The sequence below is a fragment of the Barbus barbus genome (assembly GCF_936440315.1).
Source record: "Barbus barbus genome assembly, chromosome: 26".
Taxonomy (NCBI): Eukaryota; Metazoa; Chordata; class Actinopteri; order Cypriniformes; family Cyprinidae; genus Barbus; species Barbus barbus.
The window spans coordinates 3885944-3902375 of record NC_136754.1 but is presented as its reverse complement, the minus strand read 5'-3'; the positions used below and the strand labels follow the sequence as shown (position 1 = coordinate 3902375).

The following is a 16432-nucleotide window of genomic DNA, read 5'->3' as shown; positions in this document are numbered from 1 at the left end:
TAGTTTTATTATTTGTATTAGTAAATAAATAATTTATTTTTAAGTAAGTTTATCTTTGAGGTGAACTCTATTTTCCACAGTTAACTTTTCCGGTTACGGGGCTTTTATTGTGAAATGCGGCACATCCGGCGCTGCCTCCGTTTTTTGGCCGACAGATGAAAACATCAGTGTTGGGTGCTAATGCCTGCCACAATCAGCAAGATGTTTGTCATCCTACTGCCTGTTTCCAGTCAATACGGATCAAACTGTTAACGTTTACTGTATCTGTAGGTAGCCAAAGCCCATTTTGTATTACTATACCCCTTTTGGTAAGTGATGTCTGATTTATTTAGCCAGAAAATCCAGCTAGTGCTAACTGACTAGATATTAATAAACACTAGCTGGATTATTCTTTAGAAATCCATTATTTATGATCATGTCAAGAGTAAAATAATCTACTTTTATAAATCATTTGGATGCATGTGATGTGCAATTAAAATACACTTGTGCAGTGGATACGTTTTCGTATATTGTCCAAACGGTGTGTGTAACGTTATATTTTGTATTTTATATGATGTAATATTTATTTTATTGTAAATTGTACCATACAGTGCTACTAATGCATGTCTATCTGTCTGTATATCTATCTGTCATTTAAATATATTTTATTTATTTTATTTTTTATTTCTTTGTAAATTAATTTTTGCCTTCATGCATTGGGGTCTAAAGGTCAGTCTGAGATCACTAGTGGATATTTATTTGTCTATTTATATTTTAATGCATATATTTATTTGCATAACTACATTAAATAAAAAGTTAAAAGAGAGTTAAAAGACAAATGATTTTTGCAATTTTTGTGTGTTTTGTTGCTTGGTGAAACCTATTTTTCTAGATTAATATAAATATTGTTTTTTCTATACACACAAGAAAATGTAGTTATTATTATGTCTTCAAGCAAGCTTTTACAGAAAAAGCACTTTCCCATTTTTTTAATATTCAGTCAGCTGCTGTGTGCATAGATAATTGTTTTCTGAATTAATGTGCGATTAAGTTAAATGGTGAGATCTGAGTTTTGTGATTATGTGGGCAGCTCTCCTGACATCAGCCTTGCTGTAGTGATGGATCCGAATGCAGCTTTAATTTCTGTGCCCTGTTAAAATGCCTCTAAAGGTTAATCGCACTGTCTTGCAATGACCAAATCAACATTTCCCTTTAATCTAAATGTCAACCCTCCTTAACATTAAATGACATTCTCACTTGGCTGGATGGCTTTGTTGGCATTGGCTTATGTGAATGATGTTGAAATTGATAATTAAAGCCGTGCAATCTTTCACAGGATCTCTAATTTCCAGCGGAAGAAAATGAACGGCTTATCCATCAGCGAGTTGTGCGGCCTGTTCTGTTGCCCGCCCTGTCCGAGCCGGATTGCAGCGAAGCTGGCCTTCCTGCCCCCGGAGCCCACCTACGCTTTTCTGCCAGACCTGGAGTCCACCTCACCTGTGACCTCTAATCTTGGAGCCCCAGGTTTGCGCTCCCGTTTGGCAGGAGGTGCTGGAAGTGCTGGAGGTGCCGGAGGTGGTGGTGGTGGAGGAGGAGGAGGAGGAGGTGGTGGTGATGGTGATGGTTTTGGTGACAGGAGTGGAGAAGGTCGATGGAAGCTGCACCTCTCTGAGCGAGCGGAGTTCCAGTACTCCCAGAGGGAGCTGGACGGAACCGAGGTCTTCCTCACTCATTCCAGCCGTGGCAACAGAGTGGGATGCATGTACATCCGCTGTGCCCCATCTGCAAGGTGAGGAAGGATCAGCTTAAGATGTTAATGTAAAAAAGCATTCTTTTTAGTAGTAGACTTCTCACCCAAGCCTTTAAAGGCCCATTCACACCAGGAACGATAACTATAATGATAAAGATGAAGAACTATAATGATAACAATACAGAGAAGCACCATCATTGAAGTCATTTTCAAAACTATTTGGTAACCCTTAAAGCTTTTATATAATGCATTATAATAGCAGTTTTACTGCATGAGTTATGCCTTGTAATACATGGTATGATCTCATGAATAATTGTAACTACAGTTATAATACATTATAACACATGACAAACAAAGCTTCAAATATTATAATGCATTGCATTACAACAAGAGTCATGAGTAAGGTAGTTTTTCACCAGGAATGTGATTATTACATAAGTTGATATACGATTAAATACGTTGATAAAATGCTGGCTGATAGCTTCAATAAAAACATATGCCATTATTTATAACCTCATAGTTTACAGTAGGTCTGTATTTAAAGGTTCATAAGTTATTGTTCAAAATCAATTCCCCTATGGAGAAAATTAATGGAATTTTTACTTCTGGAACCCGACTGCTGCACTTTATAATAACATTTTAGAAGAAAACCTGCAGAAAAATGTGCAGGGCTCGCAAAATAGCTAGCCCGACGTCCCGGGGCTATTGCGTTTTCCAGTCGGGCTACCAAAAATGTATCACTGCCCTGCCCGACGGGCTACCCTAAATACAGGGTTCCCACGCAATGTTCCTTCTAAGCTGAGCGCGCGCGCGACCGCGCTCTTCTTCCACCGCGGCCGCGCAGAAGAAATAATGTGCCTCGCACACACAAAAATTAGTTGGGAAGCCATTTGATTGAATGCCGCCAGTAAAACGGAAAGAATAGCAATGCTCGGGCAAACCACTGTAGAGCTGATGTCACGAAAGAGTTAGAACCGGTTTCATAGAAAGAGAACGATATGCACCAAATGAGTCGCTGTAGAAACTGAATACTTCAATGGTTGCAGTGCGCTCAACACGAGAGACAACGCAAACGCAATGACATGTGAAATAAAACGTCCTCATGTATTAAAGGTCCCATGACATGCTGTTTTTTGGATGCTTTTATAAAGGCCTAAGTGGTCCCTAGTACTGTATCTGAAGTCTCGTTCCCGAAATTCAGCCTTGGTGCAGAATTTCAGCCACTACGAGCCAGTCCCAAAATGAGCTTTCCTTAGGACGAGCCATTTCTGTGTCTGTAGCTTTAAATGCTAATGAGGAGGAGAGAGGCGGGGCAAGGTGGAGGCTGGGTGTGTGTCCTGCAGCTTGCGGCCACGGTACCATGCGCTAATGTCGACAGTGGATGTATGGCAATGGCTCTTAGACACGCAGTCCTTCAAGCTTTTCAGTTTGACCCAGAATCTGATCCGGATGGAGAAGCACCAGATGAAGAAGTTGCAACTCAGCGGCTACAGCAGGACGTCTCCGAATGGTTAGTTTAAAACATTGTGTCTGGATACGGTCAGTGTTTCCCACACATACACTTTACCTGGGCGGACCGCAACAATATCCACCGCCTGCTGCCATCAGCTCCCACGTCTCACACACACGAGCGCGACTTTAGCACAATATTTAGTAACTTTCAGACCCTTTAGGCGGCTTTTTTCCCATAACGGGTACATACTAACAAACCTAGTGACTTAAAAAAAAAAACTAAACAAAAAAACCTTATTCAGTTGTAAGATGTCTCCAGTACTGCCCCGCGAGCGCGAGGTCTCTCTCCCGGCGAAGTGTCGCCTCTCTTGGCGTCTGTTCTGAGCAGCGAGCGGCAGAGAAGCAACGCTTTCAGTTTGCCTTAAAGCAGCAGACTCATCAATAAATCATTTAAAAAACTGCGTTTCCAAGCACTTGTCGCTTACTGACTGTTTGGACTTTTTAATATGAACATAATTTGTCTGTTAATATGCACAGTTTATTACTCGGACGCAAACCAGTGCTTCGCTCGTTTGCAAGCCATGATGTCTCTCGCCTCGCACAGTCGTAGCTCATTTTCTCATGGGCGGGCAAAGCAGAGAAAGGGGAGGTAACCTTTCCCCATATGACGACATAAAGGAAAGATTCCAGATCGGGCCATCTGAGCTTTCATTTTCTCAAAGGCGAAGCAGGATACCCAGGGCTCGGTTTATACCTATCGCCGTTTCTAGCCACTGGGGGACCATAGTCAGGCTAAGGGAACTCATATTAATGTTAAAAAACTTTATAAAGTGACATTTTCATTCCATGGGACCTTTAAAGAAGAGTGGCTTGATTAAGTGCTGGAAATAGCGGAGGATGGGCAAAGAACGGTAACAAAACTCTGAGACATGTACAGTCACACACAAGTGTATTGTACAAACTGTACTTCATAACGATGTTTAGACAGCTATAGAAGAATTCATATGTTCACTTTTTTATATATATTTAACTTACAGACCTCAGCTTAAGTTTGGCTTCAGTTTCTATTGTATTATATTCTATTGTATTCTATCAGTTTAAATAGTTTGTTTTTATAATATATTATGTTAGGCCTATATTATAGACTCAAAAACAAGGTCAATTATTTATCAGGTTTTTGACTTTGAGTCTCTTGCTCATCAAGGCTGTATTTATTTAAAAAATACAGAAAAAACGGTGATATAGTGAAATATTATTGCAATTTCTAATATCGGTTTCCTATTTTAATACCTATACTTTAAAATTGTATTTATTCCTGTGATCAAAGCTGAATTTTCCAGTCTTCAGTGTCACATGATCCTTCAGAAATCATTATGATATGCTGATTTATTATCAGTGTTGAAACTGTTGTGCTGCTTAATATTTATTTGGAACCTGTTTCTTTTTTCTTTGATTCTTTGATTAATAAAAAGTTTAAAAGAACAGCATTTATTCAAAATAGAAATATTTTCTAACAGTAGAAGTCTTTACTATCAATTTTATCAATTTAACACATCCTTGCTGAATAAAGTTTAATTAACTTTCTTTAAACTTTTTAAAAGTATCTTTAAAAAAGAAAGAAAAAATTTCTGACCCCAAAATTTTAAATAGTTTATATTGTAACACAAAATCTCTATTTTGACTAAACACTGTTCTTTTTAACTTTTTGTATTTTAAAAATATCACAGGTCCCAAAAAATACAGTATTAAAAACAAAAAACAAAAAAAGGCAGTACAACTGTTTCCAACATTGATTAAAAATCAGCATATTAGAATGATTTCTAAAGGATCATGTGACACTGAAAATACTGCTTTGCTTCACAGGAATTAATTACATTTTAAAGTATATTAAAATAGATTTATTTTAAATTGCAATAATATTTCACAATATTATTTTGTGAAATAATATTCAGTATTTTGGATCAAATAGATACAGCCTTGATGAGCCTAAGAAACTTCTTTAAAGAAAATGTATTGATCCAAACTTTTGAACTGCAGTGTATTGTACTGTAAAAATGTTTTCTCAGCTAACCTAAAATGTACATCATTTAGTTACATCAAGGGTCAAATCAAATATAAATAGCACATTAAAGTTAAAAGTTACACACTTTTTTGTGAGCGTGCTGTACAGGTCTGGTATAAAGAATGCTTTTGCTCAGGTGACCGAAATGTCCGCCTTAAATAGATTTTCAAATTGCCTTTAGCATAAGAATTCTGCAGATACCTTGTAAATAGTAAAATAAAACTCTTTCCTTGATATTCATTGATATTTGTGTATTGAAAATGTTTTTGATTGACATCTATGGTCTTTATTTTATTGGCTAGTTAAATTAATTATCGGGCTACTAAAATCTGAAGAGTACCTGCCCGAAGGGCTACCAGGGATTTAGAAATTTTGCGATTAATTTATGGATTTAAGTTCTGTCTATGTATAGATGTCAGGATTGCATTGTTATATTTCTTCCTCTTAATCAAGAATTGTTATTTTGCTATGTTTTGATATGCAGACCATCTCACAATCCATTTTAAAGCCAGTCCTCTAGATCTGTCTCTGTTTTTGTGCTCTACAGGTACACTGTGCTTTTTTCTCACGGTAACGCTGTGGATCTCGGTCAGATGAGCAGCTTCTACATCGGTCTGGGCACTCGTATCAACTGCAACATCTTCTCTTATGATTATTCTGGTTATGGGGTCAGTACAGGGAAACCCTCAGAGAAGAATCTGTATGCAGACATAGACGCAGCGTGGCATGCTCTGCGCTCAAGGTATGTCTGAATCCAGAGACTAGAGAGCATGCAGCTGTACTGGTGCAATATTAAAATTCAGGTGTGTTTTGTTTCAGGTATGGCATCAGCCCAGAGAATATAATCCTTTACGGGCAGAGCATTGGTACGGTGCCCACCGTGGACCTGGCGTCCCGTTATGAGTGTGCTGCCGTGGTACTTCACTCACCCCTCACCTCAGGGATGAGGGTGGCGTTCCCTGACACCAAGAAGACGTACTGCTTTGACGCCTTCCCAAAGTCAGTGAACACTGAAAACATTTATGTTAACACTGTTGTTTAGAATATTACGATATATTAAAACTATTGGCCGATCAAGGTCATGCGTTAATAAGGAACTCAACTGAGGTGCAGTCATAGGTGTGCTTATATAAATGATTTGTTTAGGTCTTCAAACATGGCTCATTCATTCAGAATTAAGAGCCGTATGTTTCCATGAAGAGGAAAAATGTAATTCCTTTTACCTCTGAAATTTAGCAGCAATCTACTATAGAATGAAATATTTTGACTTTAGTAGCACTGCTTGCAAGATATTTAGTCTGAATACTTTTGAATGGCAATCAGTGAAGAAACTAGCTTTCTGACTGCAGAATAGTACAGTTATGGTCTTATTCTACTAGTCTTACGTTGGTCTAATAAAAATATTTTATAAACTATTTATAGATTCTTGCATTCAGAAACTATGCATTAAATTGATTCAAACTGACATTTATATTATAAATTATATCAAATATTTCTATTTCTAATATGAACTTTCTAAGAATCGTAAAATATTTGTCTCCGTTTTCACAAAAGTATTAAGCAACGCATCTGTTTTCAACATTGATAATAAATATTTCTTGAACATAATATCAGCATATTAGAATAATTTCTGAAGGATCTTGTGATATTGAAGACTGGAATAATGATAGCTTTGCATCACGGGAAAGCTCATTTTAAAATGTATTCAAATAGACAAGATAATAAAAAATATTATTAATATATTATATTCCATTATTATATTATAATAATTTAAAATTATAATATTATTTCACAATATTAATGCATTTACTTCATTTTTGATCAAATAAAAGAATTTTCAAAAGCATTAAAGGCTTATTGACACCAAAATTTTGTGTGATACTACAATAGATTAAAAGTGTAAATTTTCAAATCTGCTGGTCTGTTCTTAACCCAAAGCCACTGTATGATTTCAGAATATAGTGCTTAGACTGATATAAACTATTTTTATGGTTATTTTGTGACCTTGTTGAAGGCTAAAAACTCCGTGAGTAAAATTGCCCTGGAAAAAAAGACCAGCGCGTTCTTCCAAATGTCCTTTTTATGGTTCACAGAAGTCAATTTTGAATGACATTATGGAGAGTAAATAGTGGCAGAATTTTGTGGACTGTTTCTTTAATAACTCTGTTGTGTCTTATCCTCTCTCAGCATTGAGAAGGTGTCTAAAATCTCATCTCCGGTGCTGATCATCCATGGGACAGAGGATGAAGTGATTGATTTCTCTCATGGTCTGGCTCTGTTTGAGCGCTGCCCGAAGGCTGTGGAGCCGCTGTGGGTGGAAGGAGCCGGGCACAATGACATCGAGCTCTACAGTCAGTACCTGGAACGCCTGCGCCGATTCATCAGCCAGGAAGTGGCTGCACAGTAAACACACCCTTCGTTACGCTCATGTCAACACATCGTCGACGTATATGGAAAGCAAACAAACAGAATGTAGTTCTGGAGGGTTTGTTCTTCTGTAAACTTCGACTCTTATGTTTCTATCAGCCTGGAGCTGAGTTTTCTACTGAGAAAGACCCCTCGACTTCACACCCAAAAGATCCGAGTGTGTGAGCGTCGGTCTCAGGAGCTCAGTACATCTGAGGCACTTGCAGTTGATTTGGCTTGTGATTTATGTGACCAGGACAAATGAAATTAAATGTCATTTGAACAGGTCTAATATCTCTTTATGAAGCTCTTGTGGGTGTTTGTGTACTTTCTCTTTTGTTAATTCTCTTTGGTAAGCATAAGACCAGTCTGTTTTAAAATACAGCATGATCACCTTTTCAGACAAGAACTTTCTGCTGGACAGCTTGTGTGTGTGTGTGTGTGTGTGTGTGTATTCAATATTTTTTTGACCATCTGCTGTGTGTATAAATGTGGTTTCATTGAAGCCTTTTTTCTGATGAACTGATCTTCATCGGGCATCTCAAGATACACTACCGGTCAAAAGTTTGGGGACACAGAGTTTGATTTTCATGATCTTAAAAACCTTTTGATCTAACACCTTCTGCTTTAATGCTTAGTTTTGTAGACAAGTATATATTGTGCCTACTGAATTTCTTTACAAAACTAAAATCTTAATGAATCTTGTTTTTTTTAGTGGACATGTCAGACCAGTGAAGCAACCAGCAACTGTCCAGTATACATGCAAACGTCTTCAATACAGTTTAAGACTATCCCAGGATGCTGCTCATGAAGTTGACAAATGTCCAGAGCTGGAATCTAGACAATGAAGCTCAATTGTAATGCATTTAAAAAATTTTTTTTTTTTTTGCTTAATACATACTTTAATTTGTGTTATTTAATTTTATGTTATAGTTTCATAAATTTTCTATTATTCTAAAATGGAAAATAGTCATAATAAAAATATTATTTTATTAGATGTTTCCAAACTTTTGACTAGTAGTGTAGGCCCATACCGGTTTTGATTCTACATTTTGCTTTTAGCATTTTTCCCTTTGCTTCCCTTTATTTAAAAAAAGGAGTTTGGGACCCAAACACTGTTTTTAAGCTGTGCCGAGACAATATGGATACATGGAAATATACTTCCATTCAAAAGTTTGGGATCAGTGGATTTTTTATTTTTTTTGAAAAATGATAGTAATGGTTTTATTTCACAAGAATGCATTAAATTGATCAAAAGAGACCGTAAAGACATTCAAAATATTTCAAATAAATGCTATTCTTTTCAGCTTTCCTGTTATCAAAGAATCCTGAAAAAGTATCAGTTTCCCCAAAGATATTAAAAGCAACCGTTTTCAAAGAAACATTTCTTATTATCAAATCAGCATATTAGAATGATTACTGATGGCTCATGTGAGCCTGGAGAAATGATGATGAAATCCAGCTTTGCCTCGCATTAATAAATGAACTGTTTTCTATTTGACTATATCTTAAAATCTATTAAATCTATCTCTTATAGAGTAAAAGAGACTTCTTTCAAAACAAAAAAATCTTACTTACCCCAAACTTTTGAACAGTGTTCTATCAAGATTTTTTTCCTCGCCATATTGTGTTGATCCTTATAACAATTTTTTTAATTCATGTGTTCATTTATTACATGTTTAGGAAGAAACAGATTCTCTACGTGAGCAAAAACTCTAAAACCAGAGCTGCTTCTATAAGACGAAAGTGAAGTAAAACGTGCGGGAGAGATTAAAACTCTTCCCTGGTCCAGTTGATATGATATTGTGATGCATCAGTGTATTGAGTTGTGAAATATGTATCACAGTGAAGTAGTTGGCATTTCCAGCCTCTAAAATGGGGACTGAATTTGTAAATATTTAGATTTCTGATCCTTTTCCCCACTTTTTCCCCACACTCTGAATTGTGGCGGAGGTTAATAGCTGTGATTTTGCCCACTGTGAGCACCTGACCCGAATGACAGGAAACCTCACGCTACACCAGAAACATCACACGTTCTTCCCGCATTCAGTTCTCTTAGCTCGTGCACGTTGATGTAATGATGCGTAAATGAACTCTGACTCCCAATTCGACCCCAGACTGACGTGTGATTGACAGTTTTCTGAGCCGTCCCAGAATGGGGTCGGGACCTCCATCCACTGCTGACCTCTTGTCTGTGTTTATGTCTGCGAGAGGAAGAACCGTGACAGGTTTTTTAATATTACCGCATACCAGGTCATCAAATCACATTACCGTCGTTTTTGCTATTTCCAATCGCAGTTTGTATATTGAGCTATTTATAGCGGCCACTTCTCTAGCAAACGAGCCTCGCTGTATTAGACATGCTCTTATGTGCTCAATGGATATTTAACATGAACTTCCAGATCTATTTTTATAAGGTTGACAAGTCTTTGCTATAATATGAACAAACCTTTCACTGTTTAAGAGCCATTTTTAAAGGGATAGGTGTGTCTTTGTAGCCTGGACATGTAGATTGTTTTATTTTTTGACTTAAAGGGATAGTTCACCCAAAAATTTAAATCTGTCTTAATTTCTTCAGACCATAAACAGGTCGTTTTTTAATATTATAAACCATGTAGAGACCAAGGGCCGTCAAGCTCAGAGATTATGATGAGTTGGTGAATAACCACCCAAAAAATGAAAATCTGTCATCATTTACTTGTTCAACTTGTATGACGTCTGCAAAACACAAAAGAAGATATTTTGAAAAATATTGGTAGGCACTCAGTTTTGGTTCCCGTTTTCCAAACAATGGAAGTCAATGGAAACCGAAACTGTTTGGTAACCAACATTCTTCAAAATATCTTCTTTTATGGGTGTGTGTGGGGGGGTCTCTTTAAATTTAGTGTTTATCATGCAAATCAATTGTACAGCTTATGGTTATGATACTTTAATTGTGTCTGTTTTTTGTTGTCGTTTTAGGGTCTTGAAAGCATCTGGTCCCTATATGCATTCTTTTTATCAAAAAGCAAATTTTCAGACCTGTTTGTAACACTATGAGGGAGAATAAATGAAGAAAGTTTTCATTTTTAGGTGAACTATTTCTTTAAAAGGGCATTGCAACCTCTTTAACAATCTAGTTTGCTATACCTCCCTTAAGGTCAGTCGTTTTGTATCCTGACACCTGTAGTTCTTAAGACGGTTTTTAAGACTTTGGCATTTTTAAGACCCCAACTCTTGTAAAAAGCTGTGTGTACTCAGGAACATTTTCATTCGTTTGGCTGACAATTGTCCTAAAATGCTGCCAGTAAAACACAACCTGCTTTACATTGATCTTAGGAGCCAGAGACGGCAGGAAAAATCATTTCTCATAATGAGCATAGCAAACTTTGTGTTAAAGCAGGTGTGTGCCACTTTCAGGATGCATGTAATAGATATGAAATGGACTAATTATAGCGTGCAGATTTCAGTGTATATTAAATGACTTTCCGAGATTAAATAGTTCACGTTAGCCTAATATATAAAAAGGATGCTAGGATGTTGATTTTTCATTTAGCTCTAATGAAAAGGGTTAGTATTCACATCTCTAAACAACCGAGCAATAATGTCAAACCTTTGACTGTGAGAGCTGGATAGATTTATCAGACTCACACAAAACTCCACATGATGATCATTTTGAAGGGTTTGCACTTTCAGTGACGCAGAACAACCTTATCTCAGAACTCTAAAATACTCTATGCTGACTTACAATTTTGTAAAGTGATATAAAGCTAATTTGTTGTATTTCTAGTCACACTAAGTCACATATCTAAAATTACTGTATATTACCAGGTACATGTCTGTATAAAGAGGTGATGGTGATGGTGTGTCCCCCTATGATGTAAGATGCTTTGTGTGTGTTGGGTAATGCTTTCTTTTTTTAGCTGGAAGATGTGATGTGCTGTGGTTGAGTAATAAAGGAAAGCTGTAAAGTAACAGTGGTATTTTAGATTTTTTTTATAGTGATTAGTAGTTGAATTGTCTTATTTTTTGTGTTAAATGACTGATATCTTGAGAGCAAGAGCCCGAGAGTTTAAAATTGGTTTAAAATTAATCGGTTCTGATCATCTCAGAATGGTCGAATATGGTCTGATTGACTGAACCTTGTCCTTTAACTGATTTTATGCCGCAGTGTTTTGAGCACAAAACTGTAATGCAATAAATGTTAAATGCAATAATCCAATATGCTGGCCTAAAAAGGACAATTCATTTTAGTCAATTAAAAAAAAAAATTATAATAATGAATTAACTCATTAAAAAAAACTAATATGTGGTATTTACAGCAGTTTTGTAAACGAATGTTTGGTAAAATACTGCTCTTTTAACTCTGAGGTTTTATTTTTGTATAATTGAGATACTGTTGTCATCTTTATTATTAATTAGTTTTAATTTTATATTTTTGTTTTGATTAAAGTTTAAGTTTTTTTAGAGTATTTTATGCATGTCTGTATAGTCTTTGTTCATTTTGATTTAGTTTATTTTAGTACACCAATAAACTTAATGAAAATGACAAATGTTGCCATGGAAACTAGATGAAAAATAATGCAATCAAATTTGTATAACGTTTCAGCCTTGGAAAAAGAAAGCTAAAAAGGTAAATGTGACCTTTTTTTATCTCAGAATTCAGTTTTTTTTTTTTTTTTTTTCTCTCTCACAGTTCTGAGTTTATCTTACAATTTTGACTTTTTTTTTTTTTAATTACGAGATATAAACTCAGATATTCGAGATTTTTTTTTTATAGTTTAGCACCCTGTGGCAGAAACAAACAAAAAAAAAGTGTAGTTTTAATATATTTTATTTAATTTTAGTTAGATTAATTTATATTTTAAGCTTTATTTTGTTTGGTGTAAATGAATCTGTTCATATTTAATGCTATTACTCTAACAGATGTTTTGTGCCAGGTCTACTGCTCTGATTGCCAGAAACAATTTAATGTCATATATTTAAGAAGCTTATTAAAAAAGCTGCCATAAATAGAGGATTTGTACAACGCCAAAAGCTTGTTGCTGGCATTTGTGTCTCAGAATAATATTCCCAATGCAAAGCCCGTCTAGGCATCGGCATCAGACACTAGATGGCAGGGTCTCTCTGTCTTCAGCAAGATGCAGCACTGCCCTCCTCTGATCAATCTACACATCACATCACACCTTCAGTCAATAAACCGGTTTGTGATTTTCAGTGCCATCTCCAGGGATACCGTAATATGTGTCTATTTTTACCCGCTCTGTAGCATTGTCTATTAAAATGGTTTGAAGCTGTTAAAGATGAAAAGCAATTATATTAAATGGCTATCTTCAAATAAAATCTGCTCAAAGCTCCAACATGGAGTTTTTCTGTTACCTTCAACTATCCCAGCTTGATGTTCAGAATCAACAGTAAGGACGTTGATCCTCAGAAAGTGTAAAACGTGGTTTTGTGTCTGATTGATTTGTTTGTTTGTTCATCCCTACTGGCTCGACACAGCAACGGTGGCTCAAAGAGACGTGAGTTTACATTCATTCAGCGTTATTTAGCAGCTAACGAATGTTTGAGTTTGGTGTGAGACTATTCGTTCCCACCAGTAGAAGAAGGCTGAATCTGTTTCAAAAGCCATTATTATTATTATTATTTTTTTTTCAATTTTGCACTTCAGGTTTAAAGGATTTCAAAAGAATCCTGTAACGGTCCATTTAATAATAATCCATTTAAAACTTCCCCTCTGCTGCAGCTCTTAATTCTCATTTCTTATGATGTGTCAGTGAGTTAAAGAAATAGTTTACTCAAAAATGGAAATTTACTCACCTAAGATGTAGATGAGTTTGTTTCTTCATTATAACGGATTTGGAGAAATGTAGCATTTCATCACTTGCTCACTAATGGATCCTCTACAGTGAATGGGTGCCGTCAGAATGAGAGTCCAAACAGCTGATAAAAACATTACAATAATTCACAAGTATTCCACATGACTCCAGCAGTTAATGTCTTGTGAAGCAAAAAGTTGCATGTTTGTAAGAAACAAATAAATCATTAAGACTTTTTTTTAAATTCGAACCATTGCATCCATTCAATTCCTCTATCCATAATATTGCTTTCTCCAGTAAAAAAAAAAAGTTATCCCATCTGTATCAGGAGAGAAATGTGCACAGATCAAGCACCGTTTACAAGCCAAAACAAATTCGTTGGTGGATTTTGATGTTAGGGGGGCAACAGACAATGGACTTTTTCAGTGGAGGAAGTGTTATTATTGATTATGGACTCAAATTTTAACCGAAAGTAACAGTTTGAAGTTAAAATTATTTAATGATGGATTTGTTTCTTACAAAGACGCATCTCTTCTTATCACAATATGTATTGATTAATTGGAGTGGTGCATGGATTATTGTGATGTTTTTATCAGCTGTTTGGACTCTCATTCTGACGGCACCCATTCACTGCAGAGAATCCATTGGCGAGCAAGTGACATAATGCTACATTTCTAAATTTTCAAATGTGATTTGAGAGCAGTGGACAGACTTTTCATTTTCGGTGACCCATTTTATTGACATAAATAGCTACAATGTTGTGGTGTGGCCTGCTGCTTTTTGTAGTGATTTGCACATAGGTTTTCAATTTTGCAGGGTCTGTGCTAAAAACACTTTCTGGAGTGATTTGCCACTGACCTGTGTCCAATTTGTAGATGTCAGAATCGGATACTTTTTCCATATCAAAGCGGCATCTGTTTCAATGCTTGCCTAAAAATATCAGCATAATGGTTTCCTGATGCTCATCTCCTCAGCAACAGAAGCAAGGGTGATGAAAACCTGCCTGACAGGAATATTACTAAAAAGTGTTTCCCTCGCTCTCTCTTTTTTCTCTTTGATCGCAGTTTATTTGGGGGATATTGGGGAAACTGGGCCTTCAGAGTCTTGTTTTCAGGCCTGAAAAAATATTTGCATTGCACGCTTGAAAAGGGCTTGTTCTTTCAGTCTTTTTCTACAATTTAAACTATTTTTTATTATTTATTTAAGGAGTACAAGCACTGAGTGTTACTAATTTGCTAATTTGTCTGATTTAAGTATTGCTATTTGATGTGAACAACCCTTGAGAAATGCATGCATGTACTTTTGATCCTGTGGTTCTGTGCATTTGTAGTCTTTCGAGTGCATTTTAAACTTTAATGAGTCACATCGTACTAGCGAATATCAGACTCCGAAGCAAAAATCCCACACATCTCAGTGAATCAGCCGAGAATCCATCTGGAAAATCTGTTCTGCGTGTGTGACAGAAAGAGAAAAGCAGTCACACAGTAAAAAATGGGGTGTTAATATTTCAGAGTAAAGTTATTTTAACCCAAATAGAGTATTTTCAACATTTGGGAGAGTAAAGTTGCTCTATCAGTGGAGTTAAAAGTGAGTGTAAAAATCTGCAGAAACGCATGACAATTTCAACTCTACAGCAGTGATGAATACCCGCCACTCTGTTGTGCTGAAGATTGGCACGTTTGTCGGTGGAGAAAGATCGCTCTGGAGTAACGTTAGGGCACTGATATTGCTAGGTAACTTAAGTAATAATCCCTGTGTTGTCAACACACAAACGGTATTTTTTAACTTTACATAATTTTAGAGTTGTGCTGATATTAGTTGAGGTCATAATACAACTAACCAGCTAATCTGTATCGGTAACTGTGTTTCTTACTTGCAATATTTTCACGAATGAATTTGGTCAGAATGATTTATGCGTAAAATAACGTTAGCTCGGTCGATATAACAACAAAATATTTAATATCTATTTTTTTAGCTTCCCATTCAACGTTAATCTGGTTTTTTTTTATACTGGTAATGTTAGCATGATTCTGATGTTGGTCTAGCTCTATATCACTGATTGCATGACGTGTTTGTTTAACATGGCTTAACCATTTTAACGGGTTACTGTTTGAACTAAAATAGCTAATGAGCTAGCTAACTTTGGCACAGTTATTTGGTAGCTAGTGGGACGCGGTGCCTCTAAACTTTTAACTAGCCTAAGTTAACGGTAACCCATTTGCTGCAGAAAATAGCCTAATGTGGAAATTGCAATAAATCGCAAGTGGCAACTTCTCACTTTGAGCACACGAATGCGTGTGTCATTTATTTTTAGGTACAACACAGAAGAGAAAAACATGACGCTCAACCGCGTCCACGTCACCACGCCATTTAAAGGGACAGCGATCCCTGTAGTAATGAATAACACACTAAGAACAAAGTGCTGCGTTTATAATCAACAGTATGTAGAACTACGCTTAATAACAAAGGTGAATTATGTATGTCACATTCACTACACACGTCCCCCCAGAATTCACCATATCAGAAGAGAAAAAAAATAATTAAAAAATAAAACCGTCAACGGGGAGGTGGTCGTATCAGTCGGCCACAACGGCTGCGCTGTTCCGGAGGTCGAGGAGACCCCACTGCAGGCGGAGTCCCGTCATTACACGTGTGTGGGGCATGGAGTGGAGATGGCTTGGGAGTAAGGGGGGCAAGGGGTGGGCGCAGAGCAGGAGGTCGTCCGCGTGGTGGGGGCTGAGCCAGGTCAATGGGCCTAGCCACGTCCAAGTGAGCCGGTTTAAGGCGGTCAATGGAGAATCGCTCCGGTTTGCCGCCCCTGTCCACCACAAAATGTTTGTCCCCTGTCTCCAAAACCCGAAATGGGCCCTCGTAGGGCGGGTGTAGCGGCCCCCTGTGGGCGTCGTGGCGAATGAAAACATAACCAGCCGCCTGAAGCCCAGCGGGGATGTGTGACTGAGGGAGGCCATGACGGGAAGTAGGGAC

At 36.9% G+C, this 16432-nt stretch overlaps 1 protein-coding gene across 2 annotated transcripts; it reads left to right on the top strand.

Moving 5' to 3' along the window:
- The first annotated feature begins 106 nt into the window (after positions 1-106).
- Positions 107-11601, top strand: abhd17aa (abhydrolase domain containing 17A, depalmitoylase a). Of its 2 annotated transcripts, XM_079379248.1 has the most exons (5): positions 107-308; positions 1316-1768; positions 5791-5985; positions 6063-6242; positions 7431-11601. In XM_079379248.1, the coding sequence occupies exons 2-5, from the start codon at positions 1341-1343 to the stop codon at positions 7648-7650; spliced, it is 1023 nt and encodes a 340-aa protein (XP_079235374.1). In that variant the 5' UTR covers positions 107-308; positions 1316-1340; the 3' UTR covers positions 7651-11601. The 2 variants fall into 2 exon arrangements, with proteins under 2 accessions (XP_079235374.1, XP_079235375.1); XM_079379249.1 differs by lacking the exon at positions 107-308 and having other exon boundaries at positions 1231-1768; positions 7431-11600.
- Positions 11602-16432: the final 4831 nt, after the last annotated feature.